Below are 16,774 nucleotides of genomic sequence, written 5' to 3'. Positions count from 1 at the left end.
CTGCGAGCTCAATGATTACTCCAGCCCTTTCCAGCAGCTTTGATGCTCTCTCCTTAGCATTCAACTGTTTTTCTGTACCTGCAGCCTCTGCTCTCCCCAACCCACCACAGGCACCCCATCCCCATCCATAATGCTATTCAAAATTACATAGTAACTTGGGAGAAAAGCTGCTGGAAAAATGCTATGACAGGTAATGTCTGTCCCTGTCAAGTCAGCTCTATGGAGAGTCGACAGCATGACTGCATTAACTGGGATAATAATGAGATGCTTAGCAACTGCATATTGAACACAGAAGTCCAAGTTTGGTCTGATGCTGGGCTCTCAAAGAACTATGTCCTGGTGAGGAACAAGCAGTACTTTCTGAAATAAACATTGCTCTTGGCCTCATACATGACTGATGAATTAAGAACCAGTATAAAACCCTGCATGAACAGAGTACAAATCTAGCAGCTTACGAGAGACAAATTTTTAATTTCTGAGCATCTCTTCTCTGCAATGGCAGCAGATTAAACATCTATTTGGGAGTAGGGTGACTGGCAGGCGGGATCCAGAGGATTTCTTCTGGAAACTGGCATCTGTTTTATAAGCCTGTCACTCTGCACGTGTCCCTAAGTCAATGAGGCCACCTGAGACCTGTCCCCACTCAGGCCTGTCCTACTCACCTGGTAGGGTCCTGCTGGTCTTAACCTCTGGAGAGGCCTTCAGGGAGGCACAGGTAACAGGTGGCTTCTCGGCAGGATTTCCAATGGCTTTGTCCATCATTTCATCCTCTTTCTGCAGGATTTCCATTCTTTCTGCTTCTTCCTGCTCTTCTTTCTCAGGCTGAGGCTCTCTTCTGGGAGTTCTCTTCCTCAGACTCACCCTCCTGACTCATGTACTTTTCAGATGTGAACCAAGTCAGTTTCTCCACTGTTTCCTGAAAAACCCCCAAACAGTATGCATGAGGGATATAATGGCTCACCACGGGCTGCTTACAGAGTTTTTCAGAAGGGACTGAGGTTAATTAACTGGTGAGGGAGGTTGGAAGACAATGGGGTTTTTCCGGGGATTTTGGAGTTTTTTTTTTTTTTTTTTTCTCTCTCATTTTTTTGGCCACACTGTGCAGCTTAAGAGATGTAAGTTCCCTGACCAGGGACTGAAGCCAGGCTCCAACAGTGAAAGTGGCAAGTCCTAATCACTGGGCCATCAGGGAATTCCTGAGCAGATGTGTTTTGATACATCTCCCTGAAGATAACTGTCCTTTGCCAGGGTCCATGCTTATGATCCTTTTTCTTTTTTGTGGTTATTTACACTGTGCTCAGGTGATTCATTGTAATGTAAATGAGTTTAAGTCAAATATAATAAGGAACATTTAACTCTTTGCCTCTCCTCTCACAAAAGACAAAAATAATTTTAGGACTATCTCTAGTGCAAAAAGCAAGCAGGTACACTATCAATAAATTAAATCTATTACTGAATCCACAAAACATTGAAGAATATTGCCCAACTCTCACCTGGAGTTCCGGGACAGAGCACAGATTCCTCAGAAGCTGATGACATCTCGTCTTCCTCATCCTGGGTAAGGTTGTCAAAGTCCTCTTCTTCCTCTGGCCCATCCTTCTCTCCTGCAGTTTCTGGCCCAGCTGGGTCCCAATGACTGACCATCAACTCTGGATAAGTCTTCAGGCTTCCTTGAGGGGCTACCATTTCAGGGTCAGTGGAGAATGAAGTATCCCTTGGGGACCCTTTGCTTACATCTCTTGAATTTCCTACATCAGGAGGCTCATGAGAAGCTGAAAGGATTTTAGGTTGGTAAAAAAGTAATTGTGGTTTCAGACTGTGAATTTTAAATGATTATAACTAGGCTAAAACACATCTTTATTAATCAAAGTATGAACCATTACAATCAACACATTTTTGCCAATGACAAATACGTTTGTTTATTCCTGTAGCATAACAATTCATGCTTCCAGAGTAGAACTCTTGGAAAGCATTTTGTGCCTCCTGCTGGTTATGAAAGCATTTTTCCTGCAAAAAGTTATTGAGATGCTTGTAAAAGTGGCAGTCGGTTGGCGAGAGGTTAGGTGAATATGGTGTTTGAGGCAAAACTTCATAGCCCAATTCGTTCAGCTTTTGAAGGGTTGGTTGTTCGATGTGTGGTCAGTCATTGTCATGGAGAAGAACTGGGCCCTGTTGAACTATGCTGACTGCAGGGATTGCAGTTTTTGGTGCATCGTGTTGATTTAATGAGCATACTTCTCAGATGTAACAGTTTCGTCGGGATTCAGAAAGCTGTAGTGGATCAGATGGGCAACAGATCACCAAACAGTGACCACGACCTTTTTTCGCTGCAATTTTAGCTCTGGGGAAGTGTTCTGGAGCAGCTTCTCAGTCCAACCACTGAGCTGGTCCTCGTCAGTTGTCATATAAATCCACTCTTCATTACACATCACAGTCCAATCGAGAAATGGTCACAGAGTAAGAGAAGGAGACACTTGAAAATGACAACATTTTTGATTTGTGGTCAGTTCATGAGATACCCACTTACTGAGCTTTTCACTATTCCAATTTGCTTCAAATGTCATATAACTATAGAATGACTGATGTTGAATTCTTTGGTAACTTTTCCTGTTACCAAAGATTAGCTTCAATGATTGCTCTCCACTGGTTGTTGTCAACTTCTGATGGCTGGCCACTATGCTTCCCATCTTCAAGGCTCTCATCTACTTTGCAAAACTTCTTGAACCACCACTGCACTGTACATTCACTAATTCCTGGGCCAAATGCATAGTTGATGTTGTGAGTTGTCTCCGCTGCTTTACCACCCATTTCAAACTCAAATAAGAACTTGCTTTTTGACTAACATCATTTCCTCAGATCAGATCAGATCAGTCGCTCAGTCGTGTCCGACTCTTTGCGACCCCATGAATCGCAGCACGCCAGGCCTCCCTGTCCATCACCAACTCCCAGAATTCACTCAGACTCACGTCCATCGAGTCAGTGATGCCATCCAGCCATCTCATCCTCTGTGGTCCCCTTCTCCTCCTGCCCCCAATCCCTCCCAGCATCAGACTCTTTTCCAATGAGTCAACTCTTCGCATGAGGTGGCCAAAGTACTGGAGTTTCAGCTTTAGCATCATTCCTTCCAAGGAAATCCCAGGGCTGATCTCCTTCAGAATGGACTGGTTGGATCTCCTTGCAGTCCAATGGACTCTCAAGAGACTTCTCCAACACCACAGTTCAAAAGCATCAATTCTTTGGCGCTCAGCCTTCTTCACAGACCAACTCTCACATCCATACATGACCACAGGAAAAACCATAGCCTTGACTAGATGAACCTTTGTTGGCAAAGTAATGTCTCTGCTTTTGAGTATGCTATCTAGGTTGGTCATAACTTTCCTTCCAAGGAGTAAGCCTCTTTTAATTTCATGGCTGCAGTCACCATCTGCAGTGATTTTGGAGCCCAGAAAAATAAAGTCTGACACTGTTTCCACTGTTTCCCCATCTATTTCCCATGAAGTGATGGGACCGGATGCCATGATCTTCATTTTCTGAATGTTGAGCTTTAAGCCAACTTTTTCACTCTCCACTTTCACTTTCATCAAGAAGCTTTTGAGTTCCTCTTCACTTTTCTGCCATAAGGGTGGTGTCATCTTCATATCTGAGGTTATTGATATTTCTCCCAGCAATCTTGATTCCAGCTTGTGTTTCTTCCAGTCCAGCGTTTCTCATGATGTACTCTGCATAGAAGTTAAATAAACAGGGTGACAATATACAGCCTTGATGTACTCCTTTTCCTATTTGGAACCAGTCTGTTGTTCCATGTCCAGTTCTAATGTTGCTTCCTGACCTGCAAACAAATTTCTCAAGAGGCAGATCAGGTGGTCTGGTATTCCCATCTCTTGAAGAATTTTCCACAGTTTATTGTGATCCACACAGTCCAAGGCTTTGGCATAGTCAATAAAGCAGAAATACATGTTTTTCTGGAACTCTCTTGCTTTTTCCATGATCCAGCAGATGTTGGCAATTTGATCTCTGGTTCCTCTGCCTTTTGTAAAACCAGCTGGAACATTAGGAAGTTCACGGTTCACATATTGCTGAAGCCTGGCTTGGAGAATTTTGAGCATTACTTTACTAGCGTGTGAGATGAGTGCAATTGTGCGGTAGTTTGAGCATTCTTTGGCATTGCCTTTCTTTGGGATTGGAATGAAAATCATTTCATCATTTCCTAGTCTAAAATAAATATAAAATACACAGCAAGCAATGTCATTAGGAAAATACATAAAACAAGAAATCCAGGTTAAAATGATGTATAAAATATGCACATTTATTTAAGAATGTATTCCAACATCAAATAGCAAAGTTCAACAATACGAAAGTGCAATTAGTTTTGCAACAACCTAATAGCTGGATGACTCTTCCTCCTGTTGTAGGCCTGTTCCTTCACCTCTAGCTCACCTGACTCCTCACTTGGGAAGCCAGTGTTGTTTCCCAGTGTTCGTCTTTGATTTCATAATGGATATCCTGATCCAGGGATCTGCCATAGATGTCCTCCCCAGGGATTTCCTCTAAATCCTCAGGGGAAGTATTCAGAGATTCTCGGAAGCCCTGAGGCAGTGGTTCAGGGGCCTGTCTCCCCTCCTCTGTTTTCACAATAGTCCAGCCATAAGCGCTGCTCTCCGACAACTGTTCCTGGCACACTCTGTCTGTAGCTGGAGGCCCTGGGCTGTGCTCCTCTTTGGGGAAGACAGCAGCACAGAGAGGAGAGAGTTCCCGAGGTTCTAATTTGGGTTCGAGGCCTTGAAAGGCATTTTTCCCCTCAGCCAAAGGACAACCTACGTCTACATTCACTGGGGCTTTATCTTCAGGAGTAGATGGTACAGAAAGATTCACAGAGGTGCCAGAGACAATTAAGGGAGGGATGGAGGAGGCCACAAGGGGCTGGTTCAACGAACAGGGGAAGGGAGTAGGGTTAACTAGCAGGGTGGTGATGGGGATGGTCTGAGGACTTTGGGCCACAGCTGCACTGACAGGCTGCATCACGTTGTAGCCACTGCCGAGGCTCACAACCTTTACGTGGTGGCAGGAACAGTGAAGAAAACAGGCGCAGGGTGGATGAGAGGGGCAGGCTTCAGACAGAGAGAGGCCTTGGGTCCCTTTCTCTCTCAAACTCTCCGTTTCACACATGGCTTTTGAAACTCAGAAGGAGCAAGTGAGGGCAGCATTAGCTTGGGCACAGGGGTGGAGGACAGCAGGGTCTGCGGCTTAGGCAGAGGGAAGCTGGTCCTGGCCTCAGCAGCTGTAGCTGGCAGCGCTGCTGGAGACTCAAAACTATCCCCCCCAGGGACCCCCAGAGGAGGGCCGCCTGGCACTGCCTGTAAGACCGTGGCTGGCTGGATCAGGGGAGGAATCCGGACCACCATTTTGCTTGGAGGGGCTTCGAAGTAAGCTGACCTAGCTGGTGTCTTCCCAGAGCTTGAGCTAGGATGGAAACAGAGACTGGGTCTGAGGGTCTGATAAGGAGGGGTTTCAGGGCTGACAACGGCTTCTGTCTCCAAGCCTTCCTAGAAAAACGGTTGGCAACTGGCTTCAGCTTCAGGACTACACCCTTAGGCAGCAGCAGTGGATACCGAGTTTCACTCTCCAGTTCCGAGCTGCCTTTTCCTAGGCCTGGGTCTGAGTTGATCTCAGTGGTTCCGGTCACATTTCCTAACTCTCTGGCACCATCAGCTATACACTGCAGTTCCTCCTGGATGGACGGCAGACTGGCCTAGTGGAAACAAGGATACTCAGATCTAGCCCATGCCAGAATTAGAGAAAAATTAAAAAATAATTGGGTTTATCTAGATATTATGTGCCTTTCCAGGACAGTCTCAAGACATCTTTTTAAGAAGGAATTTTTGGCAGGATAACAGATATTTCTAAAAAGACTACATCCTGATTTTTTTACTCTAGAAACTCTCCTCTGAATTTCCTTTAAGAAACTATCATTTCTTAAAATAGTGAAAACCACTATTTTCAAAAGGTTAGAGAACCACCAGGGTGAAGTGGGGTGGAGAAACAGGACAAGAATGGTGACAGAAGATGTCTTAAGTCCTAGTTCTATAACTAAAGCAGCAGAGGTGTCAAGCAGTCCTTCCTTGATGTTCTTGCCCGGGTGTAGTGACCTTCTGCTCCTGACACACTTTGAGGAGGAGGGCTGTAACTTTAACCAGAACGGAAGCCGGTGTTATTCCCTCCGACAGGCGGCTTCCACTGATGCGGCTGGATCTCTTCACAGCACTTCATTAAGATGGGCAGCTGTTTGGTCTTCTTATAAAACTGAGTGTGAAGAAATAAAGCATGAGTCACATTCCTTCCAGAAACACTGCATTCATCAGTTTGGGAAGTGTGGTGGCAGTGGTCTGAGACACACACACAGACACACACACAGACACACACACATACACACACACACACACATATATATATATACACACAAACAGCATATACTGACTGCTCTGCATTTCAAATTAAGCTAATCTCCAATTAATAAATATTTTATTATTACTTAGTATTTTCTGATAAGCTCCATTCTAGTCACCAGGAAGGGAAAATTTTAGGTCCCAGAGAAAAGGAAGCAGAGTCATCTTATCTAAAATTTGCTCCTGCAAATGGGAGTGCGTTATTAATCCTTATCCTGACCACATGGAAGCTTCCTTTTAAGCAAATAATGGTGCAAGGAACTTTGGGAGGGAAGGAAAGAACGGAAAGACTGAGACAGCTCAGTTTTAAGAGTGAACGAAGAGGGGAATGAGCTTACACTGACAATAAGCACTAGGCACTGTGCTACGAGCCGAGCATACAGATCAGGAGGCAATCCCTGCTCCCAAGGAGCTTACAGACAGCGGAAGAGACAGTCAAGTAGAAACCAATGATGAGGTGGCCCAGCGATGAAGGATCCGCCTTCCCATGCAGGGGACTAGGGTTCAATCCCTGCTTGGGGAACTAAGATCTCACATGCCTCAGGGCAGCTAAACCTGCACATCACAACTACTGATCAAGCCTGCACACAACAACAAAGACCCATGACGCCACAAATTTTTTAAAAAAGAAAGAAACCACTAATAACGTTCTAGGTAAGAAAGGTTACAGATGTGCACAAAAAATGACACAGAACTCAAATTTACAAATTTAAGATTTTTCTGGACTAGGTCCAACTACAAATAAATCTTAAAGAAACAGAGTTTGCTAAATGAAGCAAGGGAGGACAAAATTTACTTCATTTCCAAAATCACAAATGTGTTTAAAGAACACAAAGAGATCAGTCTGGTTACAGTCAAAGAATTGTGAAGAAACTGCAGGAGACAAGTCAGAGGCAGACAGGAGAGGCCTTCTGCACATGCCAAGCAGTCTCCACTCCGCGCTAAAGGAGTAAAGGCGGCTGTGGCAGCAATGTGCAGGGTGGAATCAGTGGAGCCTGAATCAGAGACACTAATCCTGTAGTATTAGAAAAATACTACGTTCATGTAGGTGCAACTTAGTTCAGGTGCCGAACCAAGGCCACGGGCAACAGAGCAGGAGACAGAGTAAGAATGCCAAGGACTTAGTGACAGACAGATGGTAATGATCAAGTAGGAGTCGAGGAGAACTCCTAGGTTTATAGGTCGAGCAAATGTCTAGTCAGTAACGTCGTACACAAAGAACAGATCCAGTAAAGTGTAAGTTGGGGGAGGGGAGTAGGCTGGTGGTGGCAGTGGCAACAACTGGAGGGTGCAGAGGGACATGTGGTTCAGTCTGAGGAGTCAGTGAGGCAACTGAGCTAAGAATTCCTTCAAACAGTTGACTTCACTAATCTGGAGCTCTGAAGAGAAATCTGGACCAAAGACACAGATCTGAAAATTATGAAGAGACAGAATACCAAAAACGATGAATCTGGGTGAGATTCTGCAAAATTTAGATACTGCAAAATTACTGTGTAACACTGACATTTAATGGCAGAGTTCACGAAAGAGCAGCCTGAGGTAAAAGTCCTGGTATCACAGTAGATAGGAGTACAGGAATTTTAAAACCAGAACCTATGATTTTCTGAAGTTTATCAAGTACCTGGCATACTTAGTAAAACTAGACACATAGTATATTATCTAGACACACAAGGCATATTATCATGCAATTTCAAAACACTGAAGAAACAGGAAAAATCTTACGTACTGCCAGAGGGAGAGAAAAAAACACGTGTCATCAAAAGGTTCAGTAGTCAAAAGGGCATCAAATTTCTAAAGAGCCAGTGCTAGAAACTAGAAGATAATGGAGTCCTTAAAATGTTCTGATAAAAGTGATTTTCAACCTAGAATGTTGGACCCACTGATGTGGGAGAACAGACATACAGACATAGTCCAAACTTTTAATTTTGAGTAAATATAGATTCATAGACAGGTCTTATGTACACTTGTTACACACTAACAATAGTAACATATACAAACCAGGTATACAGTACAACAGCAAAACAGGAAACTATAATATTGGTCATGTCATGTCATAATACGATGAATACAAGCAGTTTAAATCGAAAAACTTGTTTCTCAAGCACTCTCCCTCAGAATGCTAGGATGTGCTCCACTAAAACAAGGGAAAAGAGACGTGGGGTTAAAGAAATAAGAGGATCTGGACTTGCCTGGGGTCCAAAGGTTAAGAATCTGCCTGACAGTGCAGGAGACACAGGTATGATCCCTACTTCTGGAAGATTCCACATGTCACAGGGCAATAAGCCCAGTCACCAAAATGACCGAGCTCGTGTTCCAGAGCCAATACACTGCAACTACTGAAGCCTGAGCAGCCTAGAGCCCGTACTCCACAAGAGAAGCCATCGCAATGAGAAGCCCATATGCCACAAGGGAAGCGCCTACTCTCCGAAACTAGAGAAAACCTGCACAAAACAGATCCAGCTCAGTCAAAAACAACTTTTTTTTTTTTTTTAAAGAGGGCTTTCCTGGTGACTCGGTGTTAAGAATCCACTTACCAATGCAGGAGACACAGACACAGGTTCAATCCCTGATCCGGGAAGATCCCACACGCCACAGAGCAACTAAGCCTGTAGGCACAATTATTGAGCCTGAGCTCTAGAGAATGGGAACCACGAATACTGAGCCCTTGAACTCCCACTGGTAAAGTCCGCACTGGGAAAAAAAAAAAAAAGTCCGCACTGGAGCCCGTGCTCAGCAGTAAGAGAAGCCACCACAACTGGAGGGCATCCCCCTGCCCCCCAAGAAAAGCCCAGAGGGCAACGAAGACCCAGAAGAGCCAAAAAACAAATAAAAATTTTTAAAAAAGACAGAAATAAGAGGATCCAACACTAGTAAGAGGTGAAACAAACACCCAGGAAAGTTGTGAAGAAAAAGCCAGAGACATGAGTGCAGCAAGCCAAGCGAGCAGCGTGGGTAGAGCGGAGCAGGACCAGAGCGCTCCGGAACGACTTCTTCAGGACGATGCAGGTGACAGCGGAGCACCTGAAATACCTGACACGCTGAAGACAGATTTATAAAACTTAAGCAGACGTTAATGTTAAACCGGTAATAAATACATAATAAACCAAGTCCCACTCACCCTCCAAAAATGCAATCATTAACTCCAGGAGAAACAAAATACTCAGCAGGAAAAGCAAAGTAATCATGATACACTACCTGGCTCAGCTGTGAGGAGTTTTTACACACTGCTTATAATGTAACCTCTGGAAAAAATCCAACTTACACTGTGATATAACTGAGGTGAAGCAGTGAGAGAGTGTGGCGAGAACTGTCTTCATCTTCCATGGTTTCAGTTTAATAGAGAAGGCCCAAATCCGAAAAGTCAAGTGATAGCAATTCTAAGCATGCTACCTAGATCCTAGATTAGAAGTAAATGTACCATCCCTGCAGAAATCTTGCTTAGCAGGAAATAGGGAGAAAAATGATTGTTTTTCATGACAAGACTCATAGAGGTATTTAACTCTTTAGAGCAGTGGTCCCTTACCTTCTTGGCACCAGAGACCGATATTGTGGAAGGCAATTTTTCCACAGGACAGGGGTGGGGGGACCCAAGGGATAGTTTTAGGATGATTCTCATAAGAAGCTGGCAACCTAGATCCCTCACACACATGGTTCACAAAGGGTTCATACTCATATGAGAATCTAATGCCACCGCTGATCTGACAGGAGGTGGAGCTCAGGCGTTAATACAAGCAATAGAGAATGGCTGTAAATACAGAGGAAACTTAGCTTACTAGCCTGCCATTCACCTCTTGCTGTGCAGCCCGGTTACCAACAGGCTATGGACCAGTACCAGTCTGTGCTCTGGGGGCTGGGGAACCCTGCTTTAAAGTATAGTTTATAACTTTGATATAAACATCTAAATTAAAAGAATTAAGAAGGATATAAGTGGATTGTTGCCTACCCTTTGAAAAAGGTTAGAGTGGAAGAAGAGAATAAATGACTAAAAGAAAGCAAATTTGAGCAGTATTTTTACATTTGAACAATTTTATATTTAGCGAGAATAGCCATAAGAGGGGAAGAAGATGATACTCCATACAAAAAGAATAGATTAATGACCTTAGAAAGGAAAAGAGGGCTAGTGTGCAGTTAGGATCCCAGGGACGGGGAAGCCTGGTGGGCTGCCGTCTATGGGGTCGCACAGAGTCGGACACACTGAAGTGACTTAGCAGCAGCAGCAGCAGCGTTAGATAAAAGGCTATTCACTGAACTGAGAAAAAGATAGGAATGGCTGCATTCAGCCAAGGTGCCCGGCGGAGCATGCAGGGAGCACTTTAATGATGTTGTCAGGAGCTCTGTTCATGTTGAGGTTCTTGATTCTCACTGTCAGCTGGTGGGCAGTCTTGCAAGCGAGAAGGTACTTGCTGATCAGAGGCTTGGGAAACTCCGTCCCTTCAAAGTGCTTCAGGCCTAAAGCTAACGAACTGAGAAAGGGGCAGCAACACTCAATCTCACTTGACAATCCATCCTGCAAAAAGGCCTCCCAGACAAACTCCACATTCTGCAACCCACATTTTTTACAGCTAATTCTTGTACAAGTTAATGGAAACTCAATAGAAAATTTCAGATATTCACTCAATACTAAGAAGTACTATGCAAGTAAGACTCAGTGAGGTGTTCCCATCAAGTGTTAAGAGGCAAAACCAGGCATAAATTGCTAATAAATGTCACAACATGATGTGTTTTATAGCAATCATAAAAACAAAGTTTGAGGGAAGGAGAATGGCTCTAATAAAACAAATATAAAATGAATATTGGGCACCATGTTACATATATTAAATCCTCACCAACAGTACCTCCCAACGTAACGTACTCAATTAGTTACCTGTATACATATTTGCTGATGGCAGTGGGGAAATACACATTAAGAGCCAGAAAAGTGTTTATAACCTTTATTAAATAATCTCACTCTTTAGAATTTACCCAAAGAGATAAACTCAAAGTTTCAAAAGTTCTATGCACAAAGATCCTTGGTGAACAGCCAAACAAGACCAGGAGGGAAAAGAGGCAAATAAAAGGACTATGATCGGGCCATTAATACAGCCTGAAAGGACAATATACAGACAAAAAAAAAAAAAAATAGACAATGCTACACCATGGCATATAGAAAAACAATTTCAAGAAGATGTTAAGCTAAAAAAAGCAAAACAAAATTAAACTCAAATTGGCAATAATTATGTACGAAATATAAAAAGAAAAAAATCATTGTCTTGGGCTGGTGAGGATAATGGATACAAATGTTTTTTCTTGAAAATTTTCCTCCAACAGTATTATGAGATTTGTTTTTACGATAAACAAAAGACAAATTACAACATAAAATGTTTCCAAAATGTAAATGTAATCCCCTAAAAAGAGCACTGCTGGAACAGGTACATACTATAGAACTGTGTCCATCTACACGGCTTTTCTTTGTCTTTTGTGTCCATTCCTTATTACACGAGTCTTCTGATTTTCTTCTCTGCTACACTAAGTCCTTACCTGTCCTCTGCCTTGGTGAAGAAATTCTTATCCTGGGGATTCATGGGCTTCAGAGAACACACTGGAAGTAGTTCTGGATACATGAAAACCTTGCTCGTGGCTAGGATCCAAGCCACTTGCTTTAGCAAATAGGGCAATCTATAGGCTGTAAGAAGAAAATTCATTGTAAGTGAAATTCCAGAACAAAAGAGGGATTCACAAAAGCTTCTGAATGTATTTTGGCATTTAGAGAGAGCTGACCCTAAATAATGTGGGTATCCACCCATATACCCATCTCCCAAAAGTTTCCACAATCATTCTCAGCCAAACATGTACATAAAAGGAGTCCCATTCAACGTTATTAAAAGTTGATTGTCTTTTTCTTTCCTGTGTGGAACACTTAACACACTAACATAAACACTTATCAAGTACCAAGGAACACCTGGCAGATACCCTATGCTCAAAACATTTTTACCTCCTTCCCCTTTTAAATCCTTGAAAGGTAAGTGACCTTCAACAATGTTTTCTTTCTTCCAGGATAAGACTCCCACTTCTTTAATCTCCCTCACGAATCTAGTATTCCAAATTTCACTTATTCTTACTTAACTTTCATTAAGTTCTCCCAGATTCTTCCTGAGGTTGGGACAAAAAAATCAGAAAGAGAATGAGACAATTCAGTCTCATTCATTTCTGTCTTGTTGTCTAAGCCTCCCAATTCCAGGCACTTCTGCCTTTTCAGAGATAAGCACCTCTATAGTTATATTTATCCTTCCATAAGTGTAATTTATATCCCCAGAAGAAAAGCACAGGTCACTATATATGTAGGTTATAACCGCATGTGTACTCTGTTGTGTCCAACTCTTTGCAACCCTATCAGCTGTAGTCCATCAGGCTTCTCTGTCCATGTGATTCTCCAGGCAAGAATACTTGAAGTGGGTTCCCATTTCCTTCCATAGGGGATCTTCCCAAGTCAGGGATCGAACCCGTGTCTCCTGCATCTCTTGCATTGGCAGTGGATTCTTTTACCACAGAGCCACCTGGGAAGCCCAAGTTATAACTGTAGTCTGGTGTTAAGTTTTCATTACCAACATATAACTAATAAAGCAGTTTGAGATCAGTGTCCATGACATAATGTACTTACATTCCACTGAATTATAAGAGTGGGAGTTAAAATGAAGACCAAAGTCCGAATCCAGAGCAAACCATAATTAATTTGTTAAATCAGGAAGAAATCAGAAGGAAATATTTGATTTACAAGAACAGAAAATATTTTCACACAAAAAAAACTAAACCAATGAAAGTAGAAACCAAACCTGCAGATGTCTTTAAAATATTGAACATGGCAAATGTACAACATTGTTACTTTGTTCCTAACTCCCAAATCAATGTTTCACTCAAAATGGAGATACCACTATAATCTTTATGGGAAATAAAATGATGTTAATGAAGAAGACAGTAAAAACCTAAATATAACCTGACTTTACCGCTTGACTTCCATCTTTATCTCATACCAGTGGTCTTGACCTAATCCCTAATCAGATCAGATCAGTCGCTCAGTCATGTCCGACTCTTTGCGACCCCATGAATCAAAGCATGCCAGGCCTCCCTGTCCATCACCAACTCCTGGAGTTCACTCAGACTCACGTCCATCGAGTCAGTGATGCCATCCAGCCATCTCATCCTCTGTCGTCCCCTTCTCCTCTTGCCCCCAATCCCTCCCAGCATCAGAGTCTTTTCCAATGAGTCAACTCTTCGCATGAGGTGGCCAAAGTACTGGAGTTTCAGCTTTAGCATCATTCCTTCCAAGGAAATCCCAGGGCTGATCTCCTTCAGAATGGACTGGTTGGATCTCCTTGCAGTCCAAGGGACTCTCAAGAGTCTTCTCTAACACCACAGTTCAAAAGGATCAAGTCTTCGGCGCTCAGCCTTCTTCACACTCCAACTCTCACATCCATACATGACCACAGGAAAAACCTCTATTTAAGTCCAATTATTAGCAATGAGTCCCACATCTCTACCTCCCACATCCCTGTCCTGTTCACTGACTCCATCCTCTACTTAAGCCCAAATATTATTACCTAGTTCTAGAACGTAGGTAATGAACACAAAGGGAGGATAAAAGAGAGAAGAAAGAAGTTACAAATACCTGTTTCTTCCAACCCTAGGAAATTATCCCCTAGGAAATGGTCTGTGGGGTAAGACACCCACCTCGTACTGCAAATAAAAACTTAAAGCGGACCCATCTGTTCCCTACCAGTCTTCGTGAGAGTTTTACGAGGACTCCAGTCAACGCTGACTTGTGTGCTGAAGGCTTCAATGAGCTTCATGGCTCCCATCAGGTTACAGGGTTGGAACAAGGTCTGAAACTTGGGACTGAACTGATGATGAAGGGCAATGGAGTTTTGAGCAAAGGTTCCCGGCTCTTTCTGGGAAAACAGAACACAAAGGAGCTGTGAGTTCTAGACAATACCAGTAGCTCTTAGCCTCTGAGAGAAAAATTGTCCTTCCTACAATAGGATAAAAACAGGTTAAAATCGTCATAAGGTCTTTCATAATTAACGTTTTTCCATTAAGAGAGCTCTTCTACTAAATCTTCAGATATTTGAGGATCTCTGATATACTAATTTATTCCTGCTTTATTCTCAGTCTGAGTGTTCCTCAGCCTTCTGGATGTATGTTCTAGCTCCCCAGATGGAATTATAACTCTCAAAGAGTGAGAGCCATTACTTAAAAAATTAATAAATAATTTTTTATTTGTTCCTCTGAATAACACTCAGAATAAAGTATTCCTCATGATCCTCTGAACACAATAAGAGGGAAACATACTCCGCTGACTATCCAAGGAAGATTTGATTACGAGTCAACTCAGACTCCAGGGACTTACCCAACAAGTAAAGGATATCCTTATTACTGCCCCAAAGTTCAGATTTTAAAATGTGAATTTTTTGCCCATTCCCTGCTGCTCATGGGATCTTATTTAGCTCCCCAATAAGGGAATGAACCTGGGCCCTGACAGTGAAAGTGACGTATCCTACACTACTGGACCACCAGGGAATTCCCAAAATTTTGAAATTAAAAGCCCTTCCTCCAAAATATTTCAAAATGCCACAAGCAAAATTAATTTTATATATAAAACAATGATATCAAGCTTCATAAATTATGAATTCAATAAAAAGAAGTACCAAAAGCCTAAGATGGGTGGATCTACAGGTGAGGAAGAGCACCCAATAAAAAGATAAGAGGAATTGTCTTTAGAAAATTGAACACACACTGTGTCCTTTCCTGGGAAGCAGTAACTTATGTTTTCTCAGCAAGCATAGGAAGCCATACAAATATTTACCAAAACATGCAGGAGAGAAGAATTAATGTAGCTCATGATGACTTGGTATCTGTGAGAAATGACTTCCTAACTAATTGAATACACAATTCTTTAGATTTAGGAGTATCTGAAACCTTACAAGAAATATCCTGGTGGTACTGGACTCCAACCTGAGACTGGGGTTAGAACTGGCAAGAAGGTGAATTTGCGTCAAGAGCTGAACATGCTGGGAAGGGAAAGAAAATAATACAGTGTGACATGTTATGATGCTGTCATCTCCGGAACCCAGAAGACCAATGTCAGTGACTTTATCAAACACATTTCACTTTATAGAGAGACTATGAAAACAACACAGTTATCTCACTATGAAGTTTTTTCTCAGATATGCTCTACTTCAGCAAAATGACAGAATCAAAGGAAGTTTAACCTCAAAGCAGAGGAACTGAGATTAGAAAGAACAAAAACTACTCTGGCATAAGACTGTTCAATTCAGAAGGGATTAATAAAGATTCTTTGAAATCTTACAGCATTCTTTTTCATTTTTTTTTAGGCTATGCTGTGCAGCATGCGGGATCTGAGGTCCGAACCAGGGATCGAATCTGTGCCCCCTGAATTAGAAGCTTGGAGGCTTAACCACTAGACCACCAGGGAAGTCCTTTTACACGCATTCTTATCTGAGCCATAAAGACACAACATGGTGACTTCTCAAGGTCCTGACCGACGTGAAGATGCTGTGGTCCTGTGGTTTCAATGGTTACCAAGACACCTATTTCTGACTTTCACAAGCTGCTAATTTTTGGTTTCATCTCAAAAGATGAAGATGATCCAATATTAACATTACCAAGAAGAGTCTTGCCTGCTGCATCTGCTGCTGCAGCCTCTTCCTCTGCACTGGGTCTAGAATCAGAGTTTGATGAACCTTCTCCCTCTGGGGCTTAACCCTCTCTACTTCCTGCTGCTGTTTGGGTGAAGATTTCTTCATCTTCAGCTGTTCAAGTAGCTCCTTCATGGTGCGATGCTGCTCATTTAGTAAGTTGGCCAGTGGTTTCTCAAACCTGTCCCCCATAGGGAGATGACTGGATTTGAAAATTTCCATGGGTCCAAAACAATATTCAGTTCCTTCCTACCATAGGCTAAGCCAGTCTGAGCAACTTCCATCTACTGCTAACCCTCAAGTCTCACTTTAGCCAACAGGCAAACTCCTAGCCTACCCAAATCTTCTCCCAAAGTAGATTCAAATAAGATGGTTCTTAATCGTCCCCTACCCATTCTCCTAAAATCAGTACTCTAACTAATATACTGCTGCTGCTAAGTCACTTCAGTCGTGTTCGACTCTGTGTGATCCCATAGACGGCAGCCCACCAGGCTACCCCGTCCCTGGGATTCTCCAGGCAAGAACACTGGAGTGGGTTGCCATTTCGTTCTCCAAGTAATATACTAATGAAGGTGAAATTAAACTAAAATCTAAACATAGGGTAATGTCTGGATAACAAAGCAGCCAAGGAGCTAATGGGAG

At 42.7% G+C, this 16,774-nt stretch overlaps 1 protein-coding gene across 1 annotated transcript in view; it reads right to left on the bottom strand.

The window, feature by feature from the left end:
- The window catches only part of LOC101906206 (GON-4-like protein), a 37,422-nt gene that overhangs the window by 5,408 nt on the left and 15,240 nt on the right, over positions 1 to 16,774 (bottom strand). Inside the window, 19 exon segments of the mRNA XM_024989933.2 lie at positions 663 to 823; positions 825 to 916; positions 1,494 to 1,512; positions 1,514 to 1,627; positions 1,629 to 1,683; positions 1,686 to 1,787; positions 4,385 to 4,424; positions 4,427 to 4,473; positions 4,476 to 5,054; positions 5,057 to 5,483; positions 5,486 to 5,749; position 5,939; positions 6,186 to 6,219; positions 6,222 to 6,300; positions 10,756 to 10,906; positions 11,961 to 12,105; positions 14,194 to 14,365; positions 15,398 to 15,484; positions 16,115 to 16,313. Of these exon segments, the coding sequence (XP_024845701.2) occupies positions 663 to 823; positions 825 to 916; positions 1,494 to 1,512; positions 1,514 to 1,627; positions 1,629 to 1,683; positions 1,686 to 1,787; positions 4,385 to 4,424; positions 4,427 to 4,473; positions 4,476 to 5,054; positions 5,057 to 5,483; positions 5,486 to 5,749; position 5,939; positions 6,186 to 6,219; positions 6,222 to 6,300; positions 10,756 to 10,906; positions 11,961 to 12,105; positions 14,194 to 14,365; positions 15,398 to 15,484; positions 16,115 to 16,313 (2,768 nt within the window).

The sequence above is a fragment of the Bos taurus genome, chromosome 3 (genome assembly GCF_002263795.3).
Source record: "Bos taurus isolate L1 Dominette 01449 registration number 42190680 breed Hereford chromosome 3, ARS-UCD2.0, whole genome shotgun sequence".
Taxonomy (NCBI): Eukaryota; Metazoa; Chordata; class Mammalia; order Artiodactyla; family Bovidae; genus Bos; species Bos taurus.
Note: the sequence above shows the minus strand (reverse complement) of the source record. Positions and strands in the feature narration are given on the sequence as shown.